This window comes from Acanthopagrus latus, chromosome 3, assembly GCF_904848185.1.
Source record: "Acanthopagrus latus isolate v.2019 chromosome 3, fAcaLat1.1, whole genome shotgun sequence".
In the NCBI taxonomy this organism is placed as follows: domain Eukaryota; kingdom Metazoa; phylum Chordata; class Actinopteri; order Spariformes; family Sparidae; genus Acanthopagrus; species Acanthopagrus latus.
In genome coordinates this window covers 6,080,768-6,099,010 of record NC_051041.1, presented here as the reverse complement: position 1 = coordinate 6,099,010, position 18,243 = coordinate 6,080,768, and the positions used below count along the sequence as shown (strand labels likewise).

The window sequence follows — 18,243 nt, the reverse complement described above, 5'->3', positions numbered from 1 at the left end:
AGATGGATTCGGGTTTTATCAGCCAATGTGGCCCACGAGCAGGCAAAGTTAAGTGTCTACCTCCCCCCCGTTCCTCTTGCCTGTCCAGTAAATCTGGTGCACCACATGCTGCAGTTTGTGGCGACTGTGCCGTCCCAAGGTGCCTCGACAGAAGCCAGCCCCTTTTATGGCCGACATTCTCAGTATGGTGCTTAACGCTATTTATAAACCCCGGAGTCTGTCACAGTGGCACAGAAACCTGAGATGGCAGCGGAGGGACGAGGAAGGGGGGCGAACATCATGCTGAATTTGTGTTTCTGTGTTAAACGGAGCCTGTCACACGAACGGCTGATCGAGCGCGATAAGACACACTTGTTGACTTACTGACGTGTTGACTCTCTGCACGCCTGTGTGGACTCGCTTTGTTGTTGCAGGGACACCCCTGATAAACATGCTTGTTGATATTAAGGCTGCATATAACAAAATGTATTATCCCTTATTGTGATTTTGTAGCTGACTTTCACCTATAATGACAGTCAGTGTCTTTAAATGACGTAAAAACGTACATCTCTGGGTTTGTTACTTTATATTTCATCATATTTTGGCATGATTAAATGTAAGCCGAATTAGCTATTAGCAGTTCCTGTTTGCAATACACCCATGAATGTACGAACAATCATCACTGGATTACCCTCATATGGAAGAAAACTTAAAAACATGGTATTTCTTAGGCAAGTTCTGCAGTTGCGAGATGCCTCTTTTTTCTCTGATTTCCAAGCAGATTTGCGGATGCTTATCGCAGTGGACAATGATTTTGTTTATATCCCCCATAATGCTTTGGGGGATAGAAACAAGAGGTCTAATGTTGGCATAGAATCACTGTGCTTTATGCTTGTACATGCCGCAAATGATCAGCCTGTATTTTGTTATATTTTGGCAGACTGGCACCATTAAAAGTCTGCCGAATTAGCTATTAGCAGGTCCTGTTTGCAAAGCACCCACGAATGTTCAGACAGCCATCGCTGAATTATCTTGATACTGAAGAAAACTTAAAAATATGATAATTTCAGGGCAAGTTCTGCAGTTGTGAGAAGAATCTTAGGACTCGTGGCACAAAGTGGCAGTCGGTTTTTTAATTGCTTCTATCAGCCGTGTGTGTTGATAAGCCCCGTCACATACCCCTGGGGTACCTCCCAGTTTGAAAACCTCTAATCTCGACTAATAAATGTGATAATAATATTTGTTAGAAAATTGAAAGGCTTTTTAATGGTAGCTGTTATTAACGAAGCCTTATCAGACACTAACCCTTGTTTCACTTAAAGTCAAATTATGCAGCTTTTACTGAACTTGTGGCCACAAATGTCAATTACAAATGCTCATATATTTACATATCGCAGTTTAACAGTCGCACATGCAGAAAAATGAGTTATAAAGTCATCCAGTAATACTTTCAGTGAAGCCGCTGAGTGCATTTAATCTTTTAAGTCTCAAGTTTCATTTCTTTTGATTTGTAAGAAGAAGAATTTCTCTCTGTCAGAAGTTTACTCTGTGGTCCAGCCTCAGCACGACACCTATCATCGCTGCTGTCTTACAGCACCCGACGTTTAGATGCAAGAAAACACACAGCAGACACACCCAGCGCCGTGCTCGAGGTAATAACTAGTTAGAGACAAACTTGAGATTCATGTGAGGGATCTCGTCGTCTGCCTTTGTTCTGTAGTCTCTTCTGTGCAGTTTATCACAGTTACTCACCTGTTAGATACCGGTAATAATCAGCAACAAAGTTATGGCCCAATAAGCTTTATTTGTTTACCTTCACCAGCAACATTTCCAGCTTCCAGCTAACAGTTTGCATATCCCACAATCCTCGAGCTACGAGCTTGTCGGCTTTCAGCTGGAGTCTTTGCGTTGTGTTCAAGTGCAGCCGAGCGTCTTCATCACATCCTGTTTTTTTAAATTGTGAATATATTTTCTTATGTAAGCGTGGTGACAGTGGCAGTAAAAACATGGCTTGAAATATGCTCGAAGAAGAATGTTAATGTGCCTTTTTTGAACGCATCTGACTTGTTTTTCTTCCAGCTCCTTTTTTTTCTTTTTTTCCTGTTAAATATTTTGAATACTGGAGATTCAGGCGATCCGAATCGTTCCTAATTTGGAGGCCTCGGTGTCTCCACCGGCCACGTACGGTTCATGAAAAACTGGTCAAATTCTAAAAGTCAGCCGCGCTCGCTGAACGAGTAATCTCCTCAAGGAAGGAGGAGCACCTCAATCCTCTTTTTGCCCAAATCCTAATCCTTTTTTTCAGCAGTCAGGTAGAAAGCAGTGTCGTCCTGTTAGAACACGAGCCTCCGTCTTTTGTTTTTTTTTTTTCTCTCTCTCTCATAGTATCAAAACACTCGCGGGGCTCCGGATCACGTCCTGTTGATCCTCCATTAGTATTCTATAGTGCGACCTGTGCATTAAGCTCTTTGTTAGAGTACAGCAGGGACGGTTTGGAGAGGAGCCCAGTGTTAATCTGTGATTTATGTGGTTCGGTGAGCGTTTTGGACGGTCCCGAGGAGAGCGTCACGCTCCATCTGCCCGCTGTTGGCTGACTGGAGAGCAGAGCTGGCCCGGAGCCTGCTGCCTCTCACCTTCTCTGAGCTCCTGTCTCATTAGTTCTCCGGCTCTTACTGTCTTTATCTCGCCTCCTTTTTTTTGTCTTTTTAAATCCTACGCTCCCTTTTCTCCCCTCTGCTGCACCACTTTTGTCCTCCAGCTCTTCTTTTCCCCCCCATTAATCTCCCCTCCTCACTCTCCACACGTCCTTGAAGAAGTGAACAAATTGTCCCCTTCTTCTTCCTCTTCTTTTCCCTCTCCTCCTCTTCCTCCTCCTCCACGCGTCACTGCAGCTCTGCTCAGTTTGTCACCGACTTCTTCGGTGTGACAACCAGCCGGGGGAGGATAAAGGGAGGGGAGAGACCGGGACGAGCAGCAGCCGAGGAGCTGAACTCGGTATCAGCAGGGCGTGAAGACAAAGTCGGCGCAGGATTAAACAGGATGTGTGGCAGTTTTCTGCTGCCTCGCTGTCACGATCCGCGAGGGTCAGAGGTCAGGAAGTCAGGCCTCGTGACCGGATCTGTGTGGATGCTGTTGTTCGACTTACTGAGGCTTCATTATGTCACACATCAGCTTCAATGTAAAGCGGCAACTACTGATATCTTCATTATTAATTAATCTGTAGATTCAAACATTTCTCGACCATATATAAGTCGATTTTCGAGTCATGGGGAGTTTGACACAGCCGATGAAAACTGTTGTATAATGTCTTCTGAACAGGGAGGATCTGGATCTGGTTTTCTAAGTCGGGCTCCAGAAAGATGACAGGCTCTTATTTGCACATTATAGAGGACAGAAGCTGCTCTACTTGGTTCCACCATGTATAATTCTTCAGCATGAAGCTTGTATTTATTTCTTCGGCCTGTGCACTTTCCTCCAGAAGTCCCAGTTCGGAGCACTCAGAGCTGTAAAGCTGCTCTTGTTGTGTTTACACATTAGCTTTACAGCAGGAAGTGCGATATCTTGATTTACAGTAATGTACAAAACTGCTTTCATTACGATGTCCTGGAAGCTCCATGTGTCAGCTCGTAGTCTGAAATGATTACACACATTTTTGTGTCGTGACACGTTGATGTTGTAATCGTGTTTTAACTGGTTGAGGAAAGACGTGTGAGACATCCAGTTGTTCAACTAGAAGTCACCGCTTTCAGATTTTATCACAACTTGCAGGTTTTTGTGCTGTTTGCAGGTCGTAACTGACAGAAACCTGAAATAACCACAAATCAGGTTGCATTATGGGAAGTGTAGGCTACAGTGATTTAGACTTCTGGATCTTCTCAGCCAAGTGTAAATGACGTCTGCGCAGCACGATCACGTTGTTAAGGAAGAAATCTGCCCTCTAAAACGAAAAAGGACACTTGTCCCCTAACCCTCTCCCACACAAACTGACTGAAACATGACTGTGTCTAAATAATGAGACGATCTTTATGATTTGCCTGAAAAGCAGATTGTGGATCAAAAATAGTGAAATAATCAGAGCACCAAACCCAGAGATGTCACTATCAGAGCATCCAGGTACAGGTCACGTGTTAGTACCAGGTGTAAACTTTGGTTTTTCTCACATCTTGTCTTTCAAAACTAAACTCAAGCAATTATTTGAATTGTCTGGTCAACTTGTCTCGCAGCCTAACAACTTCCCGCAGCGTGCTGATATTAATTTCCCAACCACTTTTTTTACAGAAACATTTTACATAACTTTGATTATTTCTCAGCTCGAGGATCCGTGAGTACTTCGAGCCTCACTGTGAAGTCGAGGGATTCATACATCAGTTGAAGTGGCTCTATGGGAGCAATTAAGCCAATTATCAGTAATTCTCCCCATGATAATCACTATGTAAGCATTCGTCTTTTAAGATCTCCAATGTTTTCCTCTCCCCCTTCAGGAAAATGCGTGTCTCAGCTCCTCCGTCGTACGTTCACACTCTGGATCTGTCGCTCTGGCTGCGCTCCTGCTGCTGGTGTGTTTGGCGCCGTCGACGGGAGGCTTTTACAAACCTTCAGGGAGCGTCGCGCCTTTTGCTGCGGCTCGCCTTGATGTGTGTGAATTGCGTGTTAAAGAGATGTTGGTTGTTTTCTAATGAGTCGCGAGTGTCGTGTTAATGAAGTCGCAAAGGATGTATGAAGGGAAACTGACGAGCGTTTAGCGGAGGCTGAACGCTGATGCTGGATGACATGACAGCAAGATGTCACATTTGAGACTTAAAGCATCGGTGACAGCGTAAAATCGACGAGGCATGCGAATAATCAGGTGCATCAGGTGTAAATTCTATCTTGTCTCTAATCGGTTTGATTTTATCTTCTGTCTTCCAGCTCTGCCCCTGCAGACGGCGTCTCAGCCCATCCAGAATGGGGACAAGTGTTCGGGGAAGGACCCGCTGACTTCAGACGACTCAGCCTTCACAGACCTCTCTCCTAAAACAGACTCCAGCCCCGAGACGGAGACCCCCACCAAGACAGATGCCTCCTCCAAGACAGACGTCAGGCCATCCACCCCGGGCAACAGCAGCAGCCCTCAGCCCAAGAAAGGTGCAGCTAGAGACGAGTTTATTGCTTGTTATCCGTCGGCTCTGGGTTTGGACGTTGTCGTGTGGCGAAACAAAGCTGCTCCTCAGTCCGATATAAGAGGCCAGAGTGTTTTAGAAATCTGATTTGAATCACAGTCAAACCACCTCTGAATGTGTCCGTGATCTGATTTGCAAAATATCTCATTGGATCAAATCAAATCAAATCAAATCAGTTTTACTTATAAAGCCCAAATTCATAGTCACGTTCTCTCAGTGGGCTTTACAATCTGACATCCTCGAGTCCTCTGAGCCTCCATTTCCAGCATTTTTGTTGCTGCTCAGACTTCCAAAAATCAATCAAGTGGATACAACCTGAACCTGCCACAGTCTGGTTTTGGTCTGGCGGTCGAGAGCCAGAGCGTAACAGGCTCCACTCTCCTCGGGTTCTGGGACCTGGCTGCAGCAGCTTGTTCCTGTTTGGCTGCCAGAGCATCAGATCACAGCGATGCCGGGTGATAAAGGCCCGGCTAACAAACTGTTCCCGCTGATCCAAAAGCCGGTGGATGGTTTTGGGATCAGGGCTCTGTGTGTAGTCCAGTCAGGGTCGTCCACACCAAACTGGGAAAACCAACCACACTGTGATTGTATATTTACATTTACATTGAGGGCATTTAGCAGACGCGTTTGTCCGACTCATACAGACATTCACACACTGATGGCGGTGGCTGCCATGCAAGGTGCCGACCAGCACATCAGGAGCAGTTCGGGGTTCAGCATCTTGCCCGAGGACACTTCGACATGCAGACCAGGGGGAATCGAACCAACACACTGGCTCTACCCCCTGAGCAGTGCATCATATAGGTCACATTTAGAGAGATTAAACTTTGCTCTGATGGAAGCCTCTGAAACTCCAACATAAACGATGTCGAGGGGTGTTGAGATGATCACAGAGTAATCTCACAGCGCTGCTTGTTCTTGTTTTGAAGACCAAAGCAGCCGAACAAGCCGATGAAAGACTCAGTGAAGAAAACTAAAAGGATAGATCAATGCTTAAGATTTGTCAGCTGCAGTTTTTGTTGATCTATGAAACAATACTCGACTCTCTGGGCGTATAATGAATAAAGAATGATAGATGAGAGCGACCGAGTGTTTCATGAGCAGGCAGACGACAGAGCTGCTGTGATCAGATGGTTCCAGGTATAAGGAGGTAATTAAGGCCGAGCGATGCCGTCAGGAGATACTGAATGAAAATCAACCAGACACAATGCAAGGTCACAACTGCCATGGTGGGAAATAAACACCAAACACGTGAAGCCTTGTCCCCACCGGCTGAAATTGGAAATCAAAGAAAATGCTGCAAATTTCCCCTTTTTTCTGCAACAAACTGGTTCATTTACTGTCCTTTTCCCCCAAAAAGTATTAGCTGTTTATTAGCTGATGAGGTGTAAAAATATGGAGTCAGCATTTTCTCACGCCGCCGCTGCTGGCTGAGCTGATCAAAACCTGCCCTGCGTTAATCACTCAGTGGCTCCGGCGCCTGAACAGTAAAAAAAAAAAACACTCAGAAAGGTTGTTAAAAGTATGAAAGGAGGCCGTTAACGACGTTGTTTTGATCCTTCGCGTCTCATGTCTGACCTCGATTCAAAGACGCAATCGACGCGTCAAAACATAAAAGCGTTCCGGCGAGCTTTCTGTCCTGACGGAAGCTTCGGTGTGTATATAACGAGTCGCTCCCGCCACACAGATGGTGGTGGCGCGAAGCCAGATCGCCATTTGCTCTGGGGGAGGCAGGTCGTATAGGGTGGAGGTGGAGGAGGAGGAGGAGGAGGAGGAGGAGGAGGAGGAGGAGGAGGAGGAGGTGGAGGAGGAGGAGGAGGAGGAGGAGGAGGAGGAGGAGGAGGAGGAGGGACTGATGCATTAAGTGATGTCTCTGTGGATCTTTCTCTTCCCTTCATGGTGTCTGCGTATCAACCAGACTGAAGTCTCCAGCCGTGTAAGAAACTCTCTGAAAGGTGGGGAGGGAGGAAAATCAGGTTGCTATGGCGACGGTGCCGAAGTGCCGCAGGGGCCTCTGCGATTGGTCGAGAATGCGCAGCATGCATATTGCATAGCGCGGAGAAGACGGCGCTCAGCCCAGGGGTCCGGGTGATCAGCAGCGACTCCTCCGTCATGGCTTTTTAAATTTTTTTTTTTCTTTTTTCCCGGCCGGTCTGAAGGCGTAAAAGAGTCGCACGGATCCTGGTGTTGCAGAGAGTGCAGCAGGATTCATTCTCGTTGTCACTGCAGATGAGAGGGGCCGAAAAAAGAAAGTCACAGCTGAGCAACCCGAGAGTTTAACATCGTCAGTGTACGAGAGAGAGAGAGAGAGAGAGAGAGACGGAGCGGCTTTGACCTTGAACCAGAACCTGCAGATCTGTGATGAGTCTGTAGGTTTCATATACAGTAAAGCTGCTCTAAGTGTTACTATCTTTTAAAATCAATGTGAAGTAGCTCTGTATTCCCATAGTGTATCCCCCCCCCCCACCTATTGCTCATAAAGTAAAGATATCTATATGCCCACTTCATCCAATCAGGACAGAGAACGCCATAAAAAAGAGACACAAAGTCAGCTGCAACGCTTACACAAGTTTTTACCACAAGTTTTATACCGGCATCTGGACCATATTAAAGGCTCACTACAGCCAAAATACAAAAACTATTTATATTATGATTTGTTCAGTTTCCTAAATTGAAATCAGCTCGCTGCAATTAGAGTTTCTCTATGCAGCAGAATTTCCCAAAATAACCTTTAATAACCCTCCATTTTCTGTAATTGCTCGTCCTTATCAGGGTCGCGGGGGGCTGGAGCCAATCACAGCTGACGTCGGTCAACATGGGGGCAAACAGCTCACACCTGTGGCCAGTTTAGAGTGACCAAGTAACCTAACTTGGACGTCTTTGGACAACATGAGGAAGCAGGAGTACCTGGAGAGATTCATACGTGAAGGCAGGCAACAAACGAAACAGGCTGCCGAGAATCGAAGAGCAAAATACTAAACTAATTCTGCGTTCTAGTCGATGTCAGAGGTCTGATTGTCCTAGTTTGAAACAACTAAACTCAAAGCCAGGACCAGGACCGCCCTTCAGTGCTGGATGATCCACAGAAGTTGCCACTCCACCTCAAACCGTGACATTATTATCAAGATGCTGCACACAGTTTTTAAATTTTTCAATGCTGCGACCACAACACGTGTCGTCTTTTCCTCTTATCTGAGTCTTAGCGGCAGCAGCAGGCGAGCTCAGACGGGATCCCGAGACATTCCCAGGACAGATGGGACATGTAATCCCCCCCCCCAGCGTGTTCTGGGTCTGCCTCGGGTCTCCTCTCAGCTGGAGCCGTTCCTAGAAAAACCTCTAGAGAGAGAACACATCCTCATCGGACGCTCAAACCACCTCGACCGACTCGCTGAGATGGGAGGGAGCGAGAAATCTGAGATAAATTAGAGTCATCTTTGAGATCTTAGATGTGAAGAAGTTGGTCAGTTTCAAAGGAGATAATCTGTCAGTTTTGTGTTTTCACTTCAAGGCCCAAAACATCAGTCATTGCAGGTTTTAAAAGGAAGAATCATCAAATAAACTTTTATATTTTCTTCTCCCCGACAGATTCGATGACCTCAGAGCAACGACAGAAACTCGCCAAGGAGCGGAGAGAGGAACGGGCCAGATACATCGGTAAGAAGTGAAATCAAATGCTGTCAAACTAACCTCTAAACAAATTGGATGTTCCTGCCGGTGATGCATGAATTTGTCGTAACCAACTCTGATGCATGCAACATCTTCTCTTCTCTTACTGTAAGTATTAACGTTCCTCTGTCACTCTGCTCTGACGTGACTGACGGTTGTTGTCGTCTCTTATCGTTTTTTTTTCTCCTCGCATGGCTTTCAGAACAGCAAACTCAGCTGCAAGGTAAGGGCTTCACTAAAAAAAAAAAAGAAAACCCTCGCCACACCGTTTGGGAATAATCAAACTTGTGATGGGAATTCTATTTCCTTCCTCCTGAAACAGCCATGCCTTTTTTCTTCCTCCCTCCATCAGTCGATTATCTTTTGTATTTATTTTTTCTGTCGTCATTCGAGGGGAAACCGCTGCACCCCCTGAACCCTCAACGATCCGCTCATGTTGTGTTTAAATTTGACTTCATGTTCGTCTACATTCCCACCCAGCGTGCACGTCCCACACCTATAATCATGGTTTGACTTTGTGGCTCCAGAATGAAACTCTCCTCTCTTATGAAAATATTGTGCTATGCCAGAGACATGAAAGACGATATCTAGAGTTCAAACACGGAGAGGGTTTCTACCCTGTCCATGTAGGCCGGAGCGCGAGCAGCCAATCAGAGGGCGGTTCATCGGGTGTTTTCCTGCGGAGACGTCCCACGGGCGTGAAAAATGAGCCGTCATTAGTGCAAACTGAGACCAGGCCTCTCAGACAGATTAGATTTAATTACTACTTTCATTAGCATCGGTAATGTGGTCACGCAGCAGCGCAGTTAAAGGGGACTTCTGCTGTTTTCCTCTGTCAATAATAGTCGAGGTTTATTCAGCTTCAGTTGCTCTGAGATAAGTTTCCTGCAGCCTGTGATTACATGGTACCATGTTTGGGCCATTTTCAAGCGGAGCATGCAATTTGTTTGAAAGCAGCATGCACATAATGGCATGTAGGTCACGAAATATGATGTTTACTGTAGCAGGCAGCGCCTGAAAATATCTGTTGGGCTAAAACGTGTACAAACTTTAAAAAGCCTTTCAGTGGTGTCAGAGCTTTCATGATTTAGATTTTAAATGTCGGAGTCAGAAACAGACTCAGACAAGCACCTATTGTGGGCGTAATTTCCGTTCGGAGAGAAGTCTCCTCAGGCTCTCCGCCACGCTGACAGGTCATTTAATGAAAAACCCTGCCGAGCGTCTCCGATTTGTCCTGGTGTCGTTTATCTCCGTAGAAGGACGTCACGGTGCATTCAGGTGCACGTCCTAAACTTTGAAATCTACATCGCTTTGTACGCTGAAGGAAATGTGCGCCAACAGGGAGATCGTGGTGCATTCAAGTGCACTCCTGGTATCACACGTGTCTTCAGGGGCTCCGTAGTTCTGCAGCACTGACTCATCGCAGCATTGATTAGGAAACTAAAGTAGCTTCTTCCTTCAGGGCGGTGGATGATATTGTGACTTGCAATTTTCATATTAACTACAGCTGTTTTCACTGAAAAGCTCTGAGGGTAATTTTATAACAAATGGCTGTATTTTGCTAAAGAAAGGTCAGATGGAAGTCTAAAACATCCAAGTAAATCCTTAATCCTTAAATAGAAAAAGAACAAAAACTAAAACCAAATGTTGACGTTTGTTTTTTGTTATCCTGCTAATGGCAAATGTAAAATTGAGTCTCTCCTGAATCAACAGTAATAAATCCAGGAGGGTCCAGGTCTTTAAAGGTTAATTACAAAATAAATATATCCGAAAATTATCATTTTTGTTGTGTAACAGCAGATGTGCACCGAACATTTTGTGACACGGTAAACCTCTGCGAGAGTAAGAATGCGAAAAAGCACGCTGACGAGCATTAAACCGACATACTTTTTCAATCCCGCTGCACAGAATGCTGATATAATTGGATTTTTTTTTCACGAATTGGATTTATGGAGGAATGAAGGAGGCTTTCTTATTGTCAGCGAGGCTCAGGCTCATGCGCCTCTTGGGCTCATTAGCGAGAGATGAGCCGCAGAATACCGAACTAAATACAAAACACGTCTTGGCCTCACAGCGCTGCTGAGATAAAACCCACTAAAAACGTTTTCTTCATGCCATCTAACACACGGATGATGAGGTGATATATGAACACGCCTCATCTTTGGTTCGATGCAGCATGTAACCCAAAATGTCACCATTCATTCTGCATTATTTTAACATTTTAATTTTTCACCATTATACTGCTTTTATGGCTGTTGTTGCTACAATGTCGAGGAGCTGAAACCCAAGAATTTTCACCTGTTTAATAATGAGATGTAAGAGTAAAGGAATCTGAATCTACAGGCTTAATGATGATAACATGTAAGTCTAAACCATGAAGGAGAGAGCGACACAGCTGCCGTCCAGCACGAACACGTTTTAGTTTAAGAGGATTGATTGCTGTGTAATTGTTCCCTCCAAGAAATGAGCCACAGCAGCGAATGTGCAAAGAAAAACTGGCATCTGCTGGAGGCTGCTGTAAAACTCAGCAGGAGACTTCTGCTTATTTACTGTTATCAGGATTAAAGTGTCATGAACACAGTGTCTTCCATCTGCTCCACCCGTGCTGTTTGGATGTGGATGGTGGAGGCTTATCAAGAGTTTAAGTGATTACACAGTGTTGGATGTAAAGTTTGGAGTAAAATAATACATGTCTTTAAATGCTATATTATGAGATTACGTGGGTTTTAATAGCTTTTGCTACTTTTAGCAACATAAGCGTCATGGATAAAATTATACTAATGTTGGTCTGTCACTTTATTTACAACCACTGGACAAGTTGACATAAAAACTGGTACAAACATTCAGGCTCCCCAGAGGATGAATCATACAATTCTAGTAATTCCCTGACTATTATCCCTTCATGCAAACTAATACTTATCCAGTTAAGTATCTACAAATCTACTAAATGTATAGGCAAAATTTGGTCCAAATATTCATGATCCCCAGAGGATGAATCATAAAATTGTATTGATTCCCTGACTTTTCTCTTGCATAAGTAAGATATCTGCAAATCTACAAAATGTACTGTAGTCAAATTTTGTCCAAATCCCCAGAGTCATACAGTTTTAGTCTATCAGTATAATATCATGTCATGTACAAGACGTTTTGAAATGTCTTGACAGCTATGCCATGAAATTCTGTGCAAATATTCATGATCTCCAGGTGATGAATCATACAATTGTATTGATTCTCTGACTCTTCTACAGATATTCAGGTTTCCCAGATGATTACCGGCAATCCCATTGATTTTCGCTTCCTGCTAAATGTGGTTTTGATTAAAATCTCTCGACAACAAATTGATGGATTGTCATGAAATTTGGTACAAATTTTCATGGTCCCCAGATGATGAATCGTCCAATTTCAGTGATAACCCGAATCTCCTCTTGCACCAAAGTTTTAACTTATCAATTGAAATATTGCCACATCTACAAAATGTATAGCTGAAAAAATATGTTACTAATATTCATGATCCCCAGAGGATGACTCATGCAATTTTGGTGCGGGATCTCAGAAAAAAACAACTTGTGAACTGTAGCTGAGCTCTTTATTCATCCTTTGGGACACAGAATTGACAGAAAAGCTCTCAGACAGACATGTGATCCTCGGCAGCTTTTTCTAACTGTCTGCTGTCATTTTCATTACTCACTCTTTCTCCGTCTCACTTCTTTGATTGAATTTTAACCCCTTTCTTTCTGTGACGACGACCCCCAGCGGCGAAGAAGGCCCAGTGGCTGGAGAAGGAGGAGAAGGCCCGACGCCTGAGGGAGAGCCAGCTGGAGGACCGCAGGAGGAAGCTGGAGGAACAGAGGCTGAAGGCCGAGAAACGTCGAGCTCTGCTGGAGGAGAAACAGAGACAGAAGCTCGAAAAGAACAAGGTTGGAAAACGCAGAGTTTAACTCCAGATGCGGCAGCTCAAAACCAAAACCAACACAATTTTAAAAGCTTGTTTTCTGAGTATCGACACTGAGCTAATATGGCTGTAATTGGTGTTATCATGGCTGCGGGCAAACGCTCAATAGCAAACAGATTTCTTTTACTGCCGGTCAAAGATCTGTGTCCTGCTCTCCAAAATATTTAGCGATAATTGAAGTCAGGGTGGAAAAATCTGCTCTGTGCCAGTGTTTATACAAGCCTGATAGCTAAGTGCAGTTTTTTGACCACTGGAAAACTGCCTGTGTAAAAGGATTTCGTCCCATCTTGAGTGTCAGTCGTGATGCCAAGCACAGGCATGCTGCCAGTTTTCCAGTGGTCTGAAGTGCAGATTTTTTTTTTTGGCTGTAATTGAGTTAACAGCTATTGATCACAGCGTTGGTGCTCACCATTTTTTGCCTATTTCATGGTTTAAACTCTTCTACCAAACAGTTATTTCCTCCACAAACAGAAGATTAATTTGAATAATTCTCGAGGAAATGATTTGCTTCTTGTGTTGATTTTTACTTTAAATGAAAGGTTCTTTTTAAAAAGAAATTATATTAAACTGTCAATTAAACTGTTTGCAAACACTGACTTGTGTGTTGACTGTGTGTTTCTCCAGGAGAGATATGAATCAGCCATCAAGAGGTCGTCAAAGAAGACGTGGGCCGAGATCCGCCAGCAGAGGTGGTCCTGGGCGGGCGGACTCAACCAGACCTCCCGCAGAGAAAGTGAGTCTCGAAAACAAAACAACCAAAAACCTCCACAAAACTCAATGACATGAATATATATATATATATATATATCATATATCACGTCCTCACAGAAACTCAGAGGCTTCAAGTTGAGCGAGGCTGCACAGACCGTGACTCACCAACTGATGCAACTCAGGGAAATAGCCTGTGAAGGGTTTCTCTGTCAGAAGGGTGTGGATACCGGAGGCAGAGAGAGTCATTAAAGATGTTAAACTATTGTAATTCCTCAGCGAATGTCCGATCAATTGTCTCCATTTTAAAGCGATCAAAGAGGCAGAAGAGACGAAGCAGCGAGGCAGCTGTCACGCACATGTTTCATTATGTTAGAAGTGTGAGGTGTTTCAGAGAGTTGTGAGATAATTCCCCCCCACTTTTCAGACCGGCCCGTTTGTGGTGTCGAACATGTGACGGCTGCTTCTGTCGGACCCGTGACGCTGAGGTCAAGACAGGCGTGAAAGATCCCGAGTGTGTGTGAGAGCGAGAGAGAGAGCGCTTGTGTGATATTCTTCGCAGCGGAAGGAAGTTTTAAATAAAGAGATGTGTAACTATACCACACCCTTCCCACGCTCTCCTCAAAGATCCTCCCCCCTTTTTCCTGCAAAACCTGAACTCAGATTAATCTCCTCCTGAATGTTTAAAGGGAAGCTAGTAGTAATGGTGAGTCTCCTCCAGATCCAGATCCAGGCCGAGGGCAGCCTTTATCGGCCCTCAGCCGGGGCCGCCCGCACCCCGGCCGCCTTGTGAACAGTTGTTGTCTGTTGCGTTCTCTCCGGTGCAGGCAGATGCTCGGCCTCCACGGTCAACTTGCCGAGACAGGTGGACCCTGTCATTAACAACAGGCTGTCCAAGTCCTCTGCCACGCTCTGGAACTCCCCCAACAGAAGTAAGGACGACCCGACGTCAGTGTCCACCAGGCTTCCTCCTCCCCTTCCTCTTCCTCTTCCTCATCATCCCCCCCTCCTCCACCTCCCCTTCCCTCCTCCTCTCCTAATCTGGTTTTTGGTTTTTTCTTCTTTTATTATTATAACTGTCGTTTCTGGTGGCCTGCCTGCCTGCCTGTGCTTGGTGACTGGTCATTTTACCACCTACTCCCTCCTCTTATCACGCTCTCGGTCTCGTATGCATCGTGGTTTTTTTGTTTTTTTGTTTTTTTTTGATTTTCAGTTGGTGGTTGTCATTGATTTGAGTCTCCCTTGCATTTTTGATCAGCCTCCCTCTCACATCGACATCACAGAGCCATAGTTTGTGATATATTTTTTGGTGTTTCATAGGTTTATAAGTTCACATCTCGTCACAAACACCTTCTTTATTGGTTGTCCCCCTGCACTCTGCTGTCGGTGGTTTGGTGTGGTGGTGGTGTTGGTGGTGGATATAATAGTGTGACTGTTGCAAATGAAAGTAAGAGCAACTAAAAGCACTTGCATTGTGTTGTGTTTTTTTTTTTTTTATATACCATCTTGTCTAGATAGAATATTTCGATAGAGATCAATCCTCTTTTGTTTGCTTAGTTATTTACATTAATGTATTGCTGCCACCATGACAGTCGATACTCAGTTTCTTGTTATAACATTAAAGGTTTCTTTACATAATTTGTTTATGTAATAACAAGATATTTTTAATGTTTTACTGACACATTTTCTCCTTATTACCGCACATATCACTTTAGCTGGTTTTATCACAAAATTTCCCTTAGTTATACAAAAGCAACACCTGGTTAGCACAAGAAATGTTTCACTTTTTAACATAACATGGTGTTTAGTTAGAAAAAAACAACAGCTTACTACCATGCTAGCTGCACTGGGTGGTGCTAACATTAGCATGCTAGTGTGCGCACAATGTATGGCTGCAACTAAGGATTAGCTATATTATCAATTCATCTGTTTGTTTAGTCTATAAAATGTCATAAATTGGGAAAAAATGCTTACCACATTGCTCTCACAGCCCAAAGTGACGTCTTCAAATAGCTTCTTTTGCCAACCAACATTCATAAACCTCTTGTGAGTAGATTCTTACTTCATTTACTTCTGTTGATGACAAAGCCTGTCCGCTCTGCCTAACAAGGCCAGAGACACTGCAGCTGCGCCAAACCAAAGAAGTTGGTGTGTTTACCGGGGAAACTACGGTTCAAAATCCACTGTACAGGCACCAAGAAAACCACCAGACAACCACTGAACATACACTTAGTTAACAGCACGCTAGGCTAGCGAATTCTTATCTCATTTGTCGTCTGATTAAACAGTAAACACATCAGGTCCTGCTAACCTCCCTCGTTTTGGTAATCAAGTTGTTACAATTTATCGTATAACGTCCATTTTATTTATAACGAGAAAGTTTCTTGCAAGAGTGAATTATTTGATATGTAGTGAAAATTAGGAAAATGTGTAAAAAATAACATCAAAAATACGTTTTTATAGCACAACAGAGATTTTGTTAAACGAGAAACTTTCCATATTTTGACAAGAAACTGAGCAGATCCTTTTTAGTCATGGTGGCAGCCGCTGGATTACGATAAATGTTTAAATTAACTTGTTGTATCAAACTCATTTCATCTCGACTCCTGAGTTCCCCACACGTACATGAGCAGCACTGTGTTCATCTTCAGATTCGTCGCGCCTCATAACATGTGTCATTACAGATCGTATCACCCACAGTGCAATCAGCAGCTCGGCTCTCGGCCTCCCATCGGAAAAAAGATTCAGATTTGGAGCTCGATCGTTACTAATACAGATCCTCCGATACTGCGGGAACATGAAAGGACAAATTGGAGCCGAATCATATTTCTGCAGAGCCAGAGTCGATATCAGAGCTGGTGTTCGTGGCCTGGGGAGAAAGCTGTGCTCAGTGTGCCAGTAACAGTCTGGTGGTGGGGGGGAGGGGAGGGGATGTGATGGAGGGGAGGGGTAGTGATGTCGGAGCTATGACGTTTGTGGACCCAGACATCAATCTACCTCCAGGTGAGCGGTCCATCAGCAGGCAGCAGCTCGGCTCGGCCTCCTCTTGCCGCGTTCGACAGAGAAGAGGAGGAGGAGGGAAACGACTGTTGCCTAGCAACAGGAGGTAGTCGAGTTATCAGTTAGTCATAAAACATGTTGTTAAAAATGATCCGGCTGACGTGCAGCGGAGGTGACTGCATGTGATGTTACATAACAAATTATATGAGGACTGTTCTATTTTTTTTTTTTCGTTTTTTTTTTTTTTTTTTAGATGTTCTTACGTAGATGCGTAACAAAATAACAAGACTCGCTCCGCCTCGTGTCGTTACTGGCAGCGCTGTCGTGATTGCACTATTATCATGTGTACATGTGGTGTGTGTTCATGGGTGTCATGCATAACTTGTGTGTACATACGCCGCAGAAGAGCATTGAGAAGAAGTCGAGCTGTCACTAAATATCTGTGCAGCGTGCTGTCAGTGGAAGTTTTTTGTCGTGAGAGGACAGGAAGTTCACTCAGAGCGCAGCAGCTGTCGTGTTTCGTTGGATGTTCAGCGTTGAGATGGTGCATTCAGTGTTCATCCGTGTGTTTCTGTTGTCCTCTGTCGTGTGTCAAAGGAGCAGAACAAAACCTACATGCAGGCAACACTTGGCGATATCAAGTCACCAGCAGATGTTTAATTTAAAGGAGTAGTTCCACTGTTTTGGAAAATAGACTTATTGTCTCTGGTGCAAAGAGTTTTGTTATGTTTAAATGATAATCATGAAGCTAAGGCAAGCAGCTGATCAACTTATCTTAGAATAAAGACGGAAAACAGTTGAAAACAGCCTGGCTCTGTCTGAACGGAGCAAAATCATATGTCATATTTCCAATCTTCTCTATGAGTAAAAAGGTAGAGTCGTTGCTTTCCAGGGAGTCACGTGCCAAACGATTTCCAGGGGTCCAGGCGATTGCGCTAAACTAAGCTAACTCAAGGAATAACTAAAGCTTTAATCTGTAATCTCACTAGTACCTACAGCTTTTAAATGAATGTAGTGGATTGAAAAGGTGCATGTTTAAGAGAGTAAATGTACAACTTTCTGCAACTGCCTGAAATTTAAACTATTTGAAGGAAAAGGCTTCACTGTTTTTTTTATTTAGCTTATTATTTAGACGTTTGAGCTTTGTCTTCCTCTGTATGATGATATTCTCTTTGAAGAGACTTCTCAATAGATTCTGACTGATTTGATTCCTCTTGAATCAAAGATGGCGCCGACCTCTGACTAAAAGCAACTTTATCTTGACATCGGGTTTGCTTTATACTCATGAGAGACTGATGTTTTGGTGTGTGTGTGTGTGTGTGTGTGTGTGTGTGTGTGTGTGTGTTTTCCACCCGTCATCACAATGCATCTGATTATATTCTGCTGTTGTTGGACGTCATATATGTGGAATTTTTCATCCCATGACACTCAATAACAGTCAGCCACACACACACACACACAGTGTGTGACACGGGATGGTGTTACAGTCAGGGGAGAGAGAGTGTGAGTGTGTGTGTGTGTGTGTGTGTGTGTGTGTGTTGCTTATAGAACAAACAGCACTAATGTCATGCCGGGCCTCTGCACTGCATTGGGTTTGAGTGAGGTCGAGTAAACAGTGAACACTTTGGCTTCTTGTGTGGTGTGTTGTTGAGCGGTAAGTACTGAGAATTAACGTGTGTGTCGTTACCTGATGTTCGGTGCTGTGTGTGACACGTGGGCTGAGGTTCAGTCATTCATCCTGTTTGACTCTGATTGTTGAGAGCGTCTGATGAGCGGACT

General features: G+C 44.2%; 1 protein-coding gene across 6 annotated transcripts in view; it reads left to right on the top strand.

Annotated features, from left to right (window-relative positions):
• LOC119016487 (MAP7 domain-containing protein 1-like) overlaps positions 1-18,243 on the top strand; it is a 41,962-nt gene that overhangs the window by 12,821 nt on the left and 10,898 nt on the right. For 2 of the 6 annotated variants that reach the window (XM_037092319.1, XM_037092321.1), the window contains exons 2-7: positions 4,888-5,103; positions 8,724-8,792; positions 9,007-9,027; positions 12,558-12,721; positions 13,381-13,489; positions 14,292-14,396. In XM_037092319.1, coding sequence (XP_036948214.1) covers positions 4,888-5,103; positions 8,724-8,792; positions 9,007-9,027; positions 12,558-12,721; positions 13,381-13,489; positions 14,292-14,396 — 684 coding nt within the window. The remainder of the gene's footprint in view (positions 1-4,887; positions 5,104-8,723; positions 8,793-9,006; positions 9,028-12,557; positions 12,722-13,380; positions 13,490-14,291; positions 14,397-18,243) is intronic. The other 4 variants (XM_037092323.1, XM_037092325.1, XM_037092320.1 and 1 more) reach the window with 3 other exon arrangements.